This window comes from Notechis scutatus, chromosome 2 (genome assembly GCF_049901735.1).
Source record: "Notechis scutatus isolate UNSWTSFEM ecotype Mainland chromosome 2, rNotScu1.2, whole genome shotgun sequence".
Taxonomy (NCBI): Eukaryota; Metazoa; Chordata; class Lepidosauria; order Squamata; family Elapidae; genus Notechis; species Notechis scutatus.
In genome coordinates this window covers 67,359,179-67,376,922 of record NC_142010.1, presented here as the reverse complement: position 1 = coordinate 67,376,922, position 17,744 = coordinate 67,359,179, and the positions used below count along the sequence as shown (strand labels likewise).

The 17,744-nt window shown below is 38.7% G+C and overlaps 1 protein-coding gene and 1 long non-coding RNA gene across 2 annotated transcripts in view; one reads left to right on the top strand and one right to left on the bottom strand.

The window, feature by feature from the left end:
* The window catches only part of GNAI2 (G protein subunit alpha i2), a 103,332-nt gene extending 90,690 nt beyond the window's left edge, over nucleotides 1-12,642 (bottom strand). Inside the window, exon 1 of the mRNA XM_026673298.2 lies at nucleotides 12,245-12,642. Within this exon, the coding sequence (XP_026529083.1) occupies nucleotides 12,245-12,362 (118 nt within the window). The 5' untranslated portion in view covers nucleotides 12,363-12,642. The remainder of the gene's footprint in view (nucleotides 1-12,244) is intronic.
* The window catches only part of LOC148132059 (uncharacterized), a 43,887-nt gene continuing 37,572 nt past the window's right edge, over nucleotides 11,430-17,744 (top strand). Inside the window, exon 1 of the long non-coding RNA XR_015747552.1 lies at nucleotides 11,430-11,580. This is a non-coding gene — a long non-coding RNA (uncharacterized LOC148132059). The remainder of the gene's footprint in view (nucleotides 11,581-17,744) is intronic.

The following is a 17,744-nucleotide window of genomic DNA, read 5'->3' as shown; positions in this document are numbered from 1 at the left end:
TGCTAACATTTGGATCTGAACACTTTGATGGACTAATAACTTTTTCTGGCTAATTACTGATTTGGTACAATCGACTATAATATGGTTGTCCCTAGCTTAAAGCCATGCCCTAAACATTTAGGAAGAAAGATCTGCTGCCCACTAGTACCAGTTTTATATTCTAACATAAATACCTGTATGTATGCAGTCTGGTTTATGTGTGCATGGTTGTAGGTGTGTGTGTGTGTGTGTGTGTGTGTGTGTGTGTGTGTGTGTGTGTGTATCCTTTCAAAAGTTAAAAGTCATTACAGAAGAATGGGAATTCAAAATATGTTATTCTCCTCAGCATCAGGTATGCTCAGAGAGAAATAGTGCATGCAAATTGAAACAATGAACCAAGCAACAGAAGAAATGAAGAAACAGAAGCTTCGAGTCTATAACCAAGGCTTAACAGAAACCAGGCCTGATTACTACTCCAGAGATTAGATCAGAAAATTCAGAATCCCTATAACAATATTTCTACTCAGCTAAATTAGTTTAGAACTTTAAAAACAAATATATTTGAATAAATATGAATGACAGGATGTAAAGTAAAAGTATCCTGCTGAAAAACAGGTGGCGAAAGCAATCACCAAACTGAAAATAAAGGCAACAGATGAAAGTAAGACATGGTAACCTAAAGAGCTTCAGGAAGAGAAAGTTTAAAACTACAGTTTTTAACCTAGCAGGCTCAACTTTGCTGCTGCACAATTAAAGTAGAGGTAGGCAATGTGTGAGTATCCAGATGGTGAACAACAACTGACAAATACAAGCCATCAAGAGTATTTTTGGAACTGTATGCTTAGCATCCATTTATCTTTATTCATTTATATTGCATCCATTTATCTCCTGGTTTTTCCAAGAAGTAACACAAAGTCAGGTCCTTGTGGTGATAAATTCTTCTTTGAGTCGGAGACCGGTCCTCCAGGTTTGAAGGAGGTAGTAGTTTGCCATCTCAAGAAGCCATTGCTGACTTCCGGTTTGGGCTTCTTTGGCGATAGACCGAAATCCGCGATCGTGCACAGTGAGGGTCTGAATGGGAAAGACTTCAGTTCAACCGGAACCAAGTTTGGATTTTAAGGCTTTCTGAAACAGTGAGTTTTCATCTCTTTTTCAGGATAAAGTTGTACTATACCAAAACAGAATAGCTATGTTGCAACTTTGGCATCCTCCTGGACTCTCACGTCCTCCTTGAAGAGGAGGCAGTGATGGCAAGGAGAGCTTTTGCACATCTTCATCTTGTGGCCAATTTAGTCCTTATACACTACTCTTCATTGAATTAATAATGCACTTTAGATGGAATTGCACCTAACGAGCATCCAGATGTTACAGTTGGTATAGTCATTTATTTATTTATCTATTTATTAAAAATGTATATGGTTACCCAATTTGCTCTCAGTGACTCCAGGAGACTTTATTAGGATGAAACTCCACTACAAAACCCAATAATCCACAGCATGCTCATACAGCAGCACAAGTAGTTATGCCTGACCTTGATGCAAATATGTTTTCAACTTGTTCTGCAAGTTGAATTGGCTTCCAGTTTACTTCCAAGTGCAATTCAAATTGCTTGTCGTCATTTATAAAGCCCTTAATAGCATAGGATAAGGTTAATTGCAGGACTGCCTCTTTCTCTCTCCAAATTTTTACCTGTTCTTTTAGATCAGGGGTGTCAAACTCACATCATCACAGCAGTGTCACAGCAGTGTCAGTGTATTGGGACTTTTCCCCCCTCGCTAAACCAGGTGTGAGCATGGCTAGCGCATGATGCATCCAGCCCGCGGGCCGTGAGTTTGACAGCCCTGTTCTAGAGACTCTTATAGGAAAAGTCTCCATCAGCCAAAATTTCTAGATTCAATCTGACAATAAGGAGCACTACATAAGACACTAGGTTGAAGACTCACAGTCCATGGTTAAAAGCAGACATCCTAACTTAGTGGAGCTAAGTATGTCCATCTGTTTAGAAAAAAAACTGGGAAATCATGAAGAGCATACCTTCTGGAATTCTTCCCAACAATTCAATATTAGCTTCACTCTGGGTCAGGTGACCAGAGTGGAACATTTGATGGAGCTGCCTATCTGCCTTTTTCATAAGGTTGCACTAGGGGCAATTTTCTAGGGAGTCCTCGCCCACACTAGTCTCTGGGGAGTTCTGGCTCATTTTTTGGACTTCAGACTTTTGCTGTACCAAAGGTTGTGCTGTTACATTTTCAGAGAATTATTCTGCTGACATTTAAAGAGTGTGAACCCCTCTACATAATTTCTTTACCATATTTTATTGGGTTGGAAAACAAAAACTCAAAAGATCAGCTGCTATGATGGAGAAAATGGAAGGGCTAGCTGAGAGACTCACCAATTATGAGTTGGTGATGCATCACATCTTGTAGTTCATTAAATTACAGCTACAGTCTTCCCCAACCTAATAACTGCCAGATGCATTAGAAAAGAAACTCTAAGGATGCATTGTCAGCATGGCCAATGTATCGCAAGAACATTGAGACTGGGAAGATGGTACTATTGTTTCCCAATAGTTTTGTTCAGTACATCACCACTGGCTGGATTCATGCAATATACTAAGCATATATTGTGGTTAAGAGCACAATAGCTTGGATCTTACAGATGGTAACCAAAATTCAAGCCACAGCAGGGTTTAGTGAAATATATGAATCCAATCAAAGAGTCCTTTATTAGGGACTAAACAGTTGCTTTAATATTTTTTAATTCAGAGATTTTTTTAAAACCAGTTAAGGTTTGAGTACTCACAAATGTTACAAGTAAACACAATTTTCAAAACTCAATAAACACAAAGTGATTTCATACAAGAAAATGCTGGGGGGACAGGGGGCGTTAAAACCAAATGCTAGTTTTCAAACCATCAGGCAAGTAATACTAGATTTTGTACCCCAGAGATCATTACCCTTAGGTCTTTGCTTGGGTAAAAGATAAATAGAATGTAATCTTCCCCACTATAACATTGTAGTTCGCAAGTGACTACTCATAGAAACCAACATGCTTGACATTTATATATTACTGTAGGTATTATGCTGATTCCCAATTTGATAATTCCCAATCCAGATTATTTAGTAGAATAACTACACAAAAATGTTCATACTATGGTAATAATTATGCCAAATCCCACACACAAATAAAAAAGGCTGTTACTTTCTGTTTGTACTTCCTGGGAGAAGATGCTATTTAGCATCTTCAAAACACTTCTATTAAATGAATGCAACTGAACCATTAATAGGAAAAGTGAGGAACTTGTCATATCATGTTGACCTTTGTGGGGGAAATAATCCTTCCTATGATTTAAAAAACAAAGGAATATTTTAAAAGCTCAGCAATATGAATAGGAGCATTCAGATATTTTTCTCTCTCTCTGATTCTGTTGTATATATCCAAGTGTTTTTATTAGGAACATTTTTAATTTTTACAAAGCCTTAGAATCAAATTAGGTTTGACAAACACAATATATAAACTAAGCATATTTTAAATAACAAATCAAACATTATTATGTGGAGTCCTTGGTGCCGAGCTGAAGATGTCACTATGTAACATCTTCAATGCTAGAAGTAGGATTTGCTCTGTGTTTGTATAGAGTACCTTGCCCTGTCACTGTTGATGGGATGGTGTTTGCTGTTAACTATTTGATTATTTGTCTTGGTTGATAGTTCCTTGATTGTTTATTATTTAGTGCTTGATTGTCTGTCTGATTTAATCCCTGCTTATCTGGGTGCTGATTGCTGGTAAGGTGTTCTGGTCTTTTTGTTCCCCTTTTAGCTTTTTTATTGTCTCTTTTGAATGGTACGCAAATGTTTATTTCTATGTGCCTGTTGATGACTAATTTGTCTGAATTCTAAGCTTCCAGTAATTCCCTAGCATTTTTTTTTATTTAGCTTAGTCTAGGATGCTTACTTTCCCAGTTGAAACTGGTTAAACTGATTAATAAACGCTCAAAATTAGTGATCGAATAAGAAGTGATCGAGAAACTAATTTAAAACATTGTGCATGTAGATAGTTCCCTACTGAGGGATTATTTTCTGAGAGGCTATTCATAAGTCTATTTTGTTCATAAGTCCAACTAAGTATTTTTAAAAAGGCATAGCAGTTTTTATTTTACGTAAGTTACATTTCTTCCTCTCAACCTAATCAATCACAGATTAACCTAACTCTCGTGCCCTCCAAGCTGCAGCAAGTGCCTTGCCTTCTCTTTACCCCTCAGTCATGGAGGGTAGCTGAGGGGACATATTCTTGGTAGTAAGAGGAGCCCAGCTAAGTTTGAAGGACCTCTCCAGTGTTGATCTGCCACAGCTTCAGTACCAGGGAAGGGACAGGCCAGTCATCCCACAGGCCATTTGGGACACTCGTTGTAGAAAAGATTTTTGCAAGGCAGCCAAGTGCCACCACCCTGCATGACCTGTGTGAAGAGGGGTGAGGTGAACGCTGGCCTTGACCTAACAAGCAGTGACAAGCCCACTACCACTACCAACTTCATGGTGATAAGCTGAGATGTATCTGATGTGGGCTTCCAAGCAGTAAAGGCTCCTACCTCCCGATAGCCATTCACGTGCTTCTCCATTTCCCTGCCATGAGCCTGTCTAAGGATGTTCAGGGGAGATATGGATGCAGGTCATCCTTCCAGGCAATCCCAGGCTCATGCCATTCTTTCTTCTACACCTGATTAAGCCTCTTTCCTAATCAGCATTCAGGCGGGGTGGATGCCTCTCTGCCTCAATAACCTGCTCCCTCCAGAGATGCTTAATCCCTCTTTCTGGTGGGTCCATTCCTACCTCCATTCTGTTAAAGACAAATCCGCAGTTTTCTAAAACGATTAATTTTGGTTATGAATCAAATAACTGTGATACAATTTAATTTGCAAATTGATTAGATAATTATGAATAAATATTTTAATTATTTTAGTAAGAAAAAAGGTTTAAAGACCATACTCAGAAGTATAACTGTGGGTCAAATATAACCAAGGAATAAACCAATTTCTATATAATTTAGGTCTTTCTACAATAACAAATCATCAAGCTTCCTTTTCAGGAACATCCTTATCTCTTCAAGAAATAATACATATATTGAAAATCTCCCCATCTGGATCATAAGGGATGTAAGAGTATATTAAATTCTTTCTCTTAATATAGTCTATAATGTCTTTTGAAACGTTTTCTTTTTACAATCTCCTCCAGGAATGTATGTATGACTGTGATTTGATCCTGCTGACTTTTTAACTATCATTTGATTTCCATATTAAATGTTGATGCAGAAATATTGCCAAGGACTTTTGACTCAGAGATAACAGATATTCCCTTTGAGTATTCGTCTTGCATATAAAATGTCACCAAGTATATTAATTGACTGACACTGTGCATATATATTCATTGTGGTAGTCTCCCAATGCAATAAAATGTTTATAATATAGTATACTCAAAATTTGGCAAACTATTCTTTTTAATCAACTGAATTAATGAGTGGCATTTTATTGCCAGCAGAATTCTCTTTAGCTATCAAGATATTTTACAGAATTCATCAGAGACGTCCTTAATCTCCTCTTATTTGTAATTTGATACTTAAAGCTAGTCAGTTTTAAATGTGTGACTGTCTAAATGTGTGCATTGTCTAAAAGTATGAAAGGGCAATTAAAGCATTTCTTTATAATTTGGTAAAGATAGATTAGTAGCATATAAAACTTCCAAAATACTGTTAATATGTGCCTATTGTATTTTTTATAAACAACTAAAGAGTATGGCATCACTTAAAGAACAACAAATAGGCAGAAAATCCTTAGAATTTTCCTTTCAATCACTTTCTTATTCAGTAAAGTTCAAAACATTAAAAAAAAGTTTTTATATTAGAAGGCACAGTACCAGGTTATCTGCAGAACTGTCTTTCCTTGTTTTTACGCAAAAGAAAATACAGCTCAAACTACCAAAAACATGTTCTTAAAAGGCAGAGTAGGAATACAGATCAAAATAAGCAAGAAAACCTGTCAACGCAAGAGGAGTTCAGATTCCTGGGACCTGACAGATTACATCTCAGAGTTATGAAGGAGCTGGCAGATGAGATCTCATAACCATTTGTATCATATCTTTCAAAGATCCTGGAGTACCAAGAAACTATCAAAGGACTGGAAAAGAGCTGATGTGGTCACATCTTCAAAAAAAAAAAAAAAATGGGGGAGGGGAAATAGATCCAGGAAACTACAGACTAATCAGCCTGATATCTGGGAAGATCCTGGAAAAGATAATCAAACAACTGATCTGTGAACACCTAGAAGCAAGCAAAATTATAACCAAAAACCAGTATGGGTTTGTGAAAAACAGATCATGCAAAAAAATCTAATTTCATCAACAAAGTGACTAAATTAGTTGATCAGCAAAATGCTGTGGACATAGTATACTTAGATTTCAGTAAAGTATTTATTGATTGATTGATTTGATTTGATTTGTCAGTGGCTTTCAAGATAATAGGTAAAAGTATAAACATGAGTAAGAATACAGGAAATAGGTACGAATAAATCGGGACAATAGGACAGGTACTTCTTGGCAAGCAATAAAATATGAAGGGATGTGAAATAAATTGTGCTCCAATTCATGCAAGCATGTAGGGGTTTTCTGTGGCTGATATTGGTAATCAACCAAACCGCAGTTAGACAACAGTGAAAATGATATACGGTTACCTGATCAAAGAACGGACCAATGAAGACCTTATGGAACTAGAGCGGCAAACGAGTATTTGTGAAAGAAGACTGGGGCCTCAAAACTGCAGAACTGAAGAAATTTTTGACAAAGGAGCTGAAGCCTTTTGTCTCATTGAAGGAGGAATTGCAAAGTTAGAGGAGCAAGAGCTTCACACAAAAGTTCACTGTATAGTCAGCAAGGGCCTCAGCTACTACAAAGCCATTTATGAGGAGAAAAAGAAAACCTTCAGAATAACAGAGTTGGAAGGGACGTTGAAGGTCTTCTGTTTCAATGCACTGCTCAAGCAGGAAGCCCTATACTATTTCAGACAAGTAAAGTGGCTTTTCAGTTTTAAGTTATGCATCATGAACTGCGTTTTTTAGGAGAGAGAAAAAAAATTAGGAAAGAAAAATTATCACTTGCAATTTTTATAATATTTACTAATAGTGTCTTTTAGCTGACAAATGTTTAAACAGATTGATTCGATGCTAAGACCCTAATATTTCTATAGAAACCTAGAGAAATTATCTATTCAAAAAGAAATATATCTCACCAAGTTCTCTAGTTTAAATAATCTCCAGTTTCAAATGACTTGTGAATACAGTTCCGTTTGCACATAATGATAAACCATGGTTTAATTTTATGAAAATAATCCAATCTCAAGCCTACCTGTTCCCATCATCAGCAACACTCAAAAAAACAAAAAAAAACGTGGAAGCATGACTTCCCTTTTACGTAAACCTCAACTTGTTGTAATATTTCAAAGAGATCAGCTCTAGTCTCAACTACTGTTGGCAAACAAGCTAATTTCAAAATATAATTTGCAAAACTGACTGGCTTCAACAAACCACAAATAAAATTAATTACAGCTAAGTGAAGATGTAAGGCTGAAATGCAGTTAATCAAAACCAGCAGCAGAATTATTTTATTTCATCTCATGCCATGTTAAAGAGAGCCAAAGTAGGATATACAAGTGCAGGGATATTCCTGTTTTTGCTTTGAAAAACAAATCACATATTTATATTACATGGGCAAGTACAACATGTAAGAAACAGAATGTGTGCATTTATATGTATTCAGTTTTACCTATAATTCAATAATTGGCTTTCTTAACTATTTGCATCGTCAAAGTCCACTTCAATAATATTTACAATTTTTGACAATACACTGGGAAATAATGTTATCAACACTATGATGAAGATTATTTTTGCATTGCAAGCAAGCCCATACAATTCAGAAGTTCTTATATCTTCAGTCATTATAGAATTTCAATTGCACATGTAAACTGGTTTTAATATTTAAAATATCATATATAATATACCCTCTTAAATTATGTAAAATAAGGTACAATGTAATATTTTGGGATTTGTTTAAACTTACTTTTCAACTGTATTTTTTATCAGTTAGCCTAAGGAATGGCAACATATAAGTATTCTAAAATAAACAAATTATGTTTTGCAACATTCTTCCTTTTTCACTGTCTGAGAAAAGTCCATGAATATCAACTCAGCTCAAATGGATATTCAAAACATTTTCTTTTGATATTGTCAGCATTTTATTACTTAAGTTGAGGCTGCTATGTGGAATTCATCATTCTTGTTTCAATAACAGAAGCATCTGTGTACATCAAAAATTGCTAACCAATTATTTAAAAAGCTGTTAATTCATTCCCAAAGGACACTTTAGATTAAAAGACATAAAAGCAACAGCCTCATGGGAAAAACTACGAGTTTAAGGTCAGAGATTTTTGAAAGACAAACGAATTCTACTAAAAAATTGACAAAAATCTTTCTGTATGCATCAGACAATTTCTATAGAAACACACATCTGTTTATGTATTAGGCGGGGGTGGTTTATAGTGTGGTTGAAAAAAATTATCAGTAAAAGCTGTGATAACTCTGAAATATATGGTTTAATGTTTATACATTTCCACTTTAATCTTTACACTATCAAAACAGAGGTGGAAATTTTCATATTGCACATCTTTTTTAAAAGGTCAAACTTTGTACTGAAATGTTTTTAAATTTATGAGGTTTTTCAATAACCTTGAATAATTAAAAGTGCAGTCAGTCACTGATCAGCCATTTATCAAGAATAATGGGAGATTCCTGCACTGGGCAAGAGACTAGACTAGAAATCCCCTTCAATCCTACAATTCTATGAATTCTGCTCAAATAATACATCATTAAAAGTTTGAGGATGTTAATATACAGCACTGCTAGAATTAACTACTGTATTGTAATACATGTTTAATTTTAAATATGTTTAAACAATAAAAATATAGCTCATAACTTAACCAAAATCAGCATTGCTTCCTTTTCATATTCATGCCAATTAAGAAAAAAAAAACCTAGCCTCAAACTACAATTCAATATAATTACACATAATCATTTATCTTTATGAGACTCTTGCCATGCTTAATTGAAGAAAGCAAAATTTATAGATAGGATTCAAAAGTAAAAAATGTAGTTTAAAGTACTTGAACTATATGTAATTTAAGAGGGTATATTATGATAATCTCTGAAAATATACATACCTTTTATTAATGAAAGTTATAGACAACGATAAAGCATTGAACTTGATTATAGTCAAGATATCTCCTATTTTAGTACTGTATTACCAGTATTATTGGGGTATAGACTTACTTCTTGGGCTATATAGGCTGCATCATTCAAGATCAGTTTTTTTGTTATATTATTTATCTTTTCAGAGTGTGAATAACTAATTTTATTGTATTCCATGTTTGTAAGCTGAGCACTTCTATCACATTTTTAAAATAAACACAGAATTAGCAGACTAATCAGAAAATTATCTGTCTAACAGAATGTTATTTCACTTACGAAAAGTAAGATAATTTACAAGTCACTTAGCAATTGTTCAAACTTAAAGCACCCCCCCCAAAGGTACTTATGATACAATTTCAAAGTTACAATGGCTACACGTAGCCCTGCCATTACATGATCACATTTTGGACACTTGGCAAGTGGCTCACCAATTGTTTGCAGTGTCCCACAGTCATGCAACTGCAATTTTTGGTGATTTTTGCCAGTTTTCATCCAAAAAATGCCCATTGGGTAGCATGGATTCATTTAGTCCATTTGCTTAATAACCACCACAAAAATGTTGTAAGGACAGGAGTAGTCATATGGTGATCCACTTAACAACCATGACGTATGATCATAATTCTGGGCTCAACTGTCTTAAATCAGTATTGATGATTTTTGGCACAGAGTGGCGAAATGAATGTGTGGGGGGAGGGAGCACCGAAAACCGGAAGAGCAGCTCCCTGGTGTGCATGAGTGCACTGGAACCCGGAAGAGCAACAGGTGACACCTGGCATGCCCGGAGAGATGGCTCTGCATGCCACTTCAGGCACATATGCCATAGGTTCGCCATCACGGTCTTAAGCCAAGGACTCCTTATACTCCGGTTCCAATGATTTCACTTCAAAATGAACTTTTTACAATGCATTTGCCATCAACAAGTCTCTAATGACATACACTATTCACGCTTGTCATGACTTTTTTTAATGTCAGTTTGATTATGTAGAAGCGTGGGAGGAAAGAGATGCCTTTGAGAAATCAACCAGCAGAGTAGGAGCACAAAAATACCCTTCCCTCCAAGAGCTAGTGTTAAAAGATATCCTGCTTTGGATAGCTGGGTCATAACTAGCAACAGCTATATATTTGTCTAATTTAGTCCCTCTAAAAGCTGGGGGTGACCACTATATCTTGTCGTTTAATTATTAACAATGTGAATCCCACTTGATAAAATATAGCAAAAATCTGTCATTATGCATGTCCACTCCACATTGCTTCTGATGAGCCAATCATGCCTTCTTAGTCAAGAAACAGCTAGGTCTTTCTTTTATAAATTTCCCTGTTACCATAACAGAAAAAAATACTCTTGTGCCACATATTAAATCAATCCACTCATTCATTTCTGTCCTTTTTCCAGAATTCCTGTCTCTAACCTACATACTCCTCTTCAATGACAACTATTTTCATGCATGGAAATGAAGTTCACCCAACTATTCAAATGAAGAACTATTCAAAAGTACAAAGAAAGCACAGATGTTTGGCTAAACTTCCTTTAGCTTGTGCAATGAGGTTTCTTTTTTTTCTTTTTCAAAAAAAAAAAAAAGGAAGGAAGGAAATGTAAAACAGCAAACGTTTATATAAGAAACAGCACCAAACCCTACTGAGAGTTAAAAGACAAAAACGTTTAAATTATCTTAACCAAACACGGAACATGTTTGAAATTGGATAAGGGAAGCAAAATCACAAGACTTACAGCTTTCAGAAAGAAATATTCCTTAACATGATGTGTCAGGGGAAACAGAAATGTGATTAGCATTATTTAGTAACTTGGTGTTTTCCATGTATGTATACGTGTGTGTGTGTGTGTGTGTGTAAGAATGTGCAGGAGCCTTCTATCAAAATATTCAAGTTATTTCTCTTTGCTGGGAAAACTTTCCAATCTGCCATCTCTTAGCAGTTTTAACTACAACTCCCATCCTCTGCAGAGGGACACTGGGTGAATAGGATAGACGGGAATGATACAGCAATAATCCTTTGGAGACCAGAAGGGTTTGCTTTCTAGAACAATTGTAGCTTTACTTGCAGTTGAAATTATTCTTCCCCAAGACTACCACAGGTGGCAGAAAGCAGCAAATGCGGAGCCACCATCAACGGTAATCCACTGATAACGGAAACAAAAACTGTGAGGCCTGTGGGAGGAATGAAAAACATACGGGGCAAGGGAGGGAGGGGTTCAGGCATATTTTAGGTTGTGGCCTCGGTAAGCTTTCAGAAGGATCACCCATTATAAAGGAAAAGCAGCTGAGGACTGGACGTGCCAAGCCAAATTTAGAAACCAAGTAAGCTAAAGGGGGGGGGACGGGACGTCTCCGCGGGGATGATTTGGGAGCATGGCCATGTTAGCTCTCCTGAGAAGCAAAAGAGCCCGCGACGAAGGGGGAGGCAAAAAAAACCCAAACTGTGGTCATGAGGAGCCGAGTTGTTTAGCTTGGGAAAACAAAATGGGATGCTCGGCTAGGGCGGGTTTGCTCTCCCCCCCACCCCCACGGCTTGTAACTCTTTGGACGCCGTATAAAACTAAACAGTCCCGGCTGCCTTCCTAAAGGAGTCTTTGGGCCGGGGGTGGGGGAGAGAGAACGGGACGGCGTGGCGATCCTTCACCCACTGCGCCCGAGCCCGGGGATAGGGATATGGCGACCGTCGAAAAACCCGAGGTAACGCTTCAGTAGCCCGAGATGGATCCGGGCGATCGGAGAAGCGGAAAGTCCCTCGAGTGCAGAGGAAGGTAGGGGGCGCAGTCAGGGAGGTGGCGGAAAGCAGACGTCGGGCACGGAAACCAGGCGGCCAGGGCGTGGGCGCGCTTGTCCTCCCGGTCCGTTTGTTGGGCGCTTTTCCTCCCAAAGGAAGCGGACCTCAGGGAGCCGAGCCCCGCAGACCAAACGCTGGGGCTGGGCGGGCGTGGGGGGAGGGCGGCAAGGGCGCTGTCGGGGAAGGAGACCTCACCGAGGAGAAGCAGCTTCACCTCCCGCGCCGCCTTCTCGCCGTCCTCCCGCAGGTTCTTATCGATCATCTTGGAACGCTCGGCGGCCGCTTTGTCTTCGGCGCTCACCGTGCAGCCCATGGCGCCGCTTGGCTCCGGCCGGCCGGCCGAGAAAAACAGAAGGGCGAGCTAAAGGGACGCGAGCCCGGGCTCCCTCGGCACCACCGCTCGAGCGGAGCTGATCGAAGGGGTGGGGCGGGGTCGTCGCTGCCCCCCACACGGGCGGCTAGGCTGCTTCCCTCGTCCCCTTCGGTGCCGGCGCGGCTGGTCGGAGCGGCCGCTGGCTCGGATGTGGGAAGGGCGGGGACCCGGAGGCGGGACCGTTCCGCTCAGCCCCGGCTCTGCTCCTCTCTCTCCGAGGAAGGGAGGAAAGAAGGAGGGGGAGGAAGACGGAGGGCACTTTGGGCGGGCTTGTCGTCAGCAAGTGGAGAAAGAAGAGGCGGCCCCAGATACGCAATGGTGGTGGGGGGGTGAATGGAGAGAGAGGCGAAGGAAGGGGACGCCCTGCAAGACTAGCGACGTGGAGGGAGAAGCTGAGGGGCGGGGGGAGGGCTCGGCGCCTGCCGCTAAAGCGAAGCGAAGCAGCGCTGCGGAGCCTTCTGAGGGGATTGGCCGGAACGTCTCGGACGAGGCGGACAAACGCTGTGAGATTCTAAGTCAAAGACCCGATGGAGATTCGGGCACCTAAGTTTTCGCCTGCGGGAGAGACTCCGCTTAAGCCATGGCCGAAACACAAAGAGAGGAGATTGGCCTGCCGCTGAAAGCAGCTCTCCCGGGGTGGAGAGAGGGGTTATCTGTCAGAAGTACAAGGGCCGGCCGGAGACGTCCATTGCTTTATTTTTCCGCACTGGATTGCGCACATCTGTCAGGAATGTAAACGGGGAATATTGAGACGAGTCCCTCCACAGACGAGGAAACGGAGGGGATATTGCTTCTTTTCGGGACGGGATGCTGAGAGCATGATCGTTAACGACCGCGATGGTGGTTCCGTGCTTTGTTGTGCTGCGTGTCACGTGTTGGCAAGCCTTACGGTGAGGTACCGAGTTGTAATGATCACCGTGGTGATTAAATGTCCTCACGGTGAATTTCCTAACCGACAGGCATCCATTAGTATTAACAGCCGTCATAAAGTATGGTAAATTTCTTGGATTAAAATTACTATCAGTGACATTCTCTGTCGAAGAATACAGCATCAAGTGTTTGGACTCCCAGAATTCTCAACCTCCATGAGTTTACTAAATAATGCCTCTGTTCCAAATCACTCGCTTTGCTGAACAATGTGACTCATGTGATACAAGGATGTGTGAATAAAGTTTAGGTCAAACATTAAATGCAATCATCTTCCTCTTTTCAATATTTATACAGTAATTCTCTTCAACCATGTAAAAATCTGGAAAAGCAATGTGACTGCCGTTCACATACACTAAATTACAAGGAAAACACTTAATGATCTGTCAGATCAGAATGAAAGAACTTAGCTGAAGAAATACTGTTTTATCAGTCCTGTAGTTCTGAGTATGACAATGCAATCAAAATGTAACTTGCCAGAATTTAGGAAATATTGTAGTTTCCCTTTTAAACATAATGGCTTTAATGAAAATATGATTCAGCTGCTGTACCTTTGGACATAGCTATCCTCCCCACAAAACCTTCCACAAGATAGCTGGCCATATACATTTGATCAATAAATAAAAATAAATAAAAACTAAGCTTTTAAAATGACCTTAAAACTCTTATTTGGCTTAATTTCACATTAGCAATTGCATTAAAAGAAGGCAACTGAGTACTCCACAGCTGTTCCATTATTTCTCCAAAGCTTTTTACAAGGAAAAAAAAATCCTGAACAAACAGCTAATGCAAAGAAGTCTTATTTTCCTGCAAAGAGAACTGGGGTTCCAGTGAGAGTGATTCCTTCTCAGCCAGGACCCCGCTTTGTTTGGAAAGACCAAATCTTGAGGCCTAGCCTGCAGAAAGTGAATGGTAAAAATCTACCAATATAGATAGTCTTTGATTTAGGACCACAACTAGGACCAGCATTTTTGTTGCAAAGCAAAGCTTGTTAAGAAGAGTCCTGTCCGATTGTATGATCTTTATTGTCATAGTTGTTAAGCTCTTCACTGTAGTAAAATGAGTGGTTAAGTGAATCCATGTTTCCCCATTGAGTTTGCTGCCAGGAAGGTCACAAATAGCAATCACATTGTAGGAAGTTAGCACCCACCCTTCTCCTAGAAAATTGAAATAGCCTAGGAAATATTAAAAAGGTATAATATTTCCTCTAAAAAAAGTAGAAACTCAGAAACAGAAACTCACCTCAGAAGCAGAAGCTCACCCACACCTTCGTTAATGGGTGGGCCATTGAGGCCTGCGCCAGAATACTTTACATAACAAGGAACTCCAGGTAAAGCTATAGCAATCACCAAAAGCCCTGTTAAGGGCATAAATCATCCAGCAAGGCTAGACCAAGCCTGGAACTCAGGACAGCCTACAGAGTTGCCCATGGGAGTCTGACAACCAATCAGAATACAAGCTCAAATTCAAATCCCAACAGGGGGTATAAAACCCAGGCACTCTCAGCACCTCAGCCCTTTTTTCTTGATCTCTTCCTTTTTCACTCTGGAGCTTCAGGCCATGTGGTCCTGTCCATTATTAAACCTTCCAAACAGCCTCCATGTTTCCAGTGTCTTTTTCCCCACTTGGTACTGAACCCAGAAGGATATTTCTTCCAACAACATGACACATGAACCCCAGACAAGGCAATTTGTCATAAATACATGACAGATGCTAAGCACCCAAATTTTGATCACACAACTGGGGATACTGCAAGTATGAATATTTGTTGTCACTTTTTTTTTCAGTACTGTAACTTCAAACTATCAGTAAATGAATGGTTATAAGTCAAGGCCTACCTGTAGTAGCATTAAATTCAAAATTGCAAAGATACCCTTTTGGACAACTGAGCAAACATGCTTAAGACACTGAAGCAAGAAACTTGTTTTGACACTTGAAAGCTTGAGAAAATATAAAGGCTGATAGGTGAGATATGGGAGAATGAGGGCTTCCCCATACAGAAAATGTGTAAAGCCAGATATTGTGCATTGTATACCACAACTTACAATTTAGTATCTTGTTTGAGCCAAACCAATTATTCCTTAATCAATAAATTGTGATTAAACAAACAATATCCTAGCCATGTCTATTTAATATGATGAACAATGGAAATAAAATGGCTATATATGAGTTTCAGGGAACAAAACTGAATTTGTTTAGACATTGCTGAAAGAATTTTCCTGTGTGTAGTTTTTCTTAAAATTTTTACTTCAAGAATTGTCTTTTTCTACTAATACTTACATAATTATTATTTTATTGTAGATGTATTAATAATAAATTTATCTGGTTTTTGTTTAACTTAACTGTTTTTGAAGATTAAGAAAAGTATCTACAACAGCAAGATAAAGATTCACACTTATCAGATGTGTGTCCAAATGAATTGTATAAATAAATTAAGCCATAAATACATTATCAGCCATTCAAGGTAGGCCAGATAAAAAATCAAAACCATGAGTAATAATGCTACTTTTATTGTAAAATTACAGTGACAATGTCACAAGTCAGTTTCCTCCCTTCCTACTTTTACATCCAGAAAACCAGGGATGGTCTCTCCTGGAATGCTTTCTCTACCCCCAGCCTTCCTTTGACTCACGTTTCTCTTTATCAGACCATTATCTAGGCTGAGGCTCTTCCTCAGCCTATCTCCCAATTTATTCTTACAGCCCATTATATACATTCAGCTGTGAAGTCAATAGAAGAAGGAAATTGCTAGGAGTCACATGTTACAAAGATTTCACTCTAGGTATACATGGATGCATACATAACACATACACATGCTGACGAGTATTGTTATGTTCAATCACTATTTAGATGTCATGAGGTAAGAAAAGGGCATCAGTTTTTCTTTTCTGAAACTCTAGTAATACTGCATTAAAACTCAGCAGTATCTGTTTTGGAACTCTTAATGTTTTCCCTACTCTTTTCAGAATCTGTATGTGACAATGCAGAATCCAATGTGAACATGCAGTAGATTCTAAAGTTCTGTTTACACAAACAAGAGATTTGTAGTTAAAATGCTAAAGTGAGCAATTTGTTGAACAAGATACAAGAAAGGACAGGCAAGAAGGTCAAAGGCCACAAAATCTGCAGTTTTGTAATGCTTCTAAGACACCTCAGTAGGGCAACCAGATCAGTGGTGGGATTCAATTTTTTTTACTACCAGTTCTCTGGGCGTGGCAGGAGAAGGATACTGCAAAATCTCCAGTCAGAGGTGGTATTTGCTAATTCTCCGAACTATTCAAAATTTCCGCCACCGGTTCTCCAGAACTTGTCAGAACCTGCTGAATACCACCTCTGGACCAGATCTCTAGGATTTCTGCCTTAAGGTCACAATCATGGGAGGAAAAAGTCAGATTTCTCCCACCTCCTCATCAATTTCTATAACTGATGCTTTTCGACTTCAGGAAAAACCCCTAGGGGAATGTAATATGGGTCTGTTTCTGGGATACAGGAAAATTTAGATCAACCATGGATCACAAAGGGTATGGAAGGTGAAACCTGCTTCTGCTTTACTTCCATGCTATCACTAGTTTGTATAATTTGGAATGATCTGATGTACAATATTCTCCGAATGGTGCCTGAATTACTCTGCCCGGATATCTTATAGTGCCTCCTAAAGTTTAAACAATATGTCTCTATTTAAATTAAGGTTTTGTTCTCTCATGTTTAGTTTCAGAACCACTGAAAAATCCTGCTCCTAGCTCTCTCGACAACTGAGAAAAGCTATGTAGGTTTGAACAAAATATTAATAGCAATTGCCAGAGTGATGCCAAGCATATTTCCATTTCTCAGCCTGATCCACAAAACAAATCACTTGTGCACTCTGAACACCTTTAAAAAGTTAGGATAAACATGGGTAATAAATAGAGAACTGAGACATTGGAGCACTTTGCTGTGATGTGCATGTACCTTGTTAGCTATAACAAAAAGGTCCTTTATTCCAGTAAATATTTCTTTGAAATGTTTGGCACTAGATGCTGTGATTTTATGCTCCAATGGTTGCTTTATTTTATGACTGCTATAATTTTATTATGGTTGGGGTTTTTTATTACCTTCTGATGATGAACATTATGTTGTTTCATTTGTGTTGTAAGCCATCTAGAGTTTAAGGAGAGAGGATGGGAAATTAAAATTTAAAATAAAAAGCAGGCAGAAAGTCTAAACTATAGTTGACTTTGTTATATGATATTGTATTTATCATATAACAGTTTGGAAGATTTATACATAGAAGGGATGTGTGAACAAGTTTTTTTTTAAATGTGTTACTATTTTCAAATACTATTATTGTAAAGAGTGATTTGCATGGTCTTATCGAGGAAATTACAGCCTCTACCCTGAGAAACTTGCATCTAAACT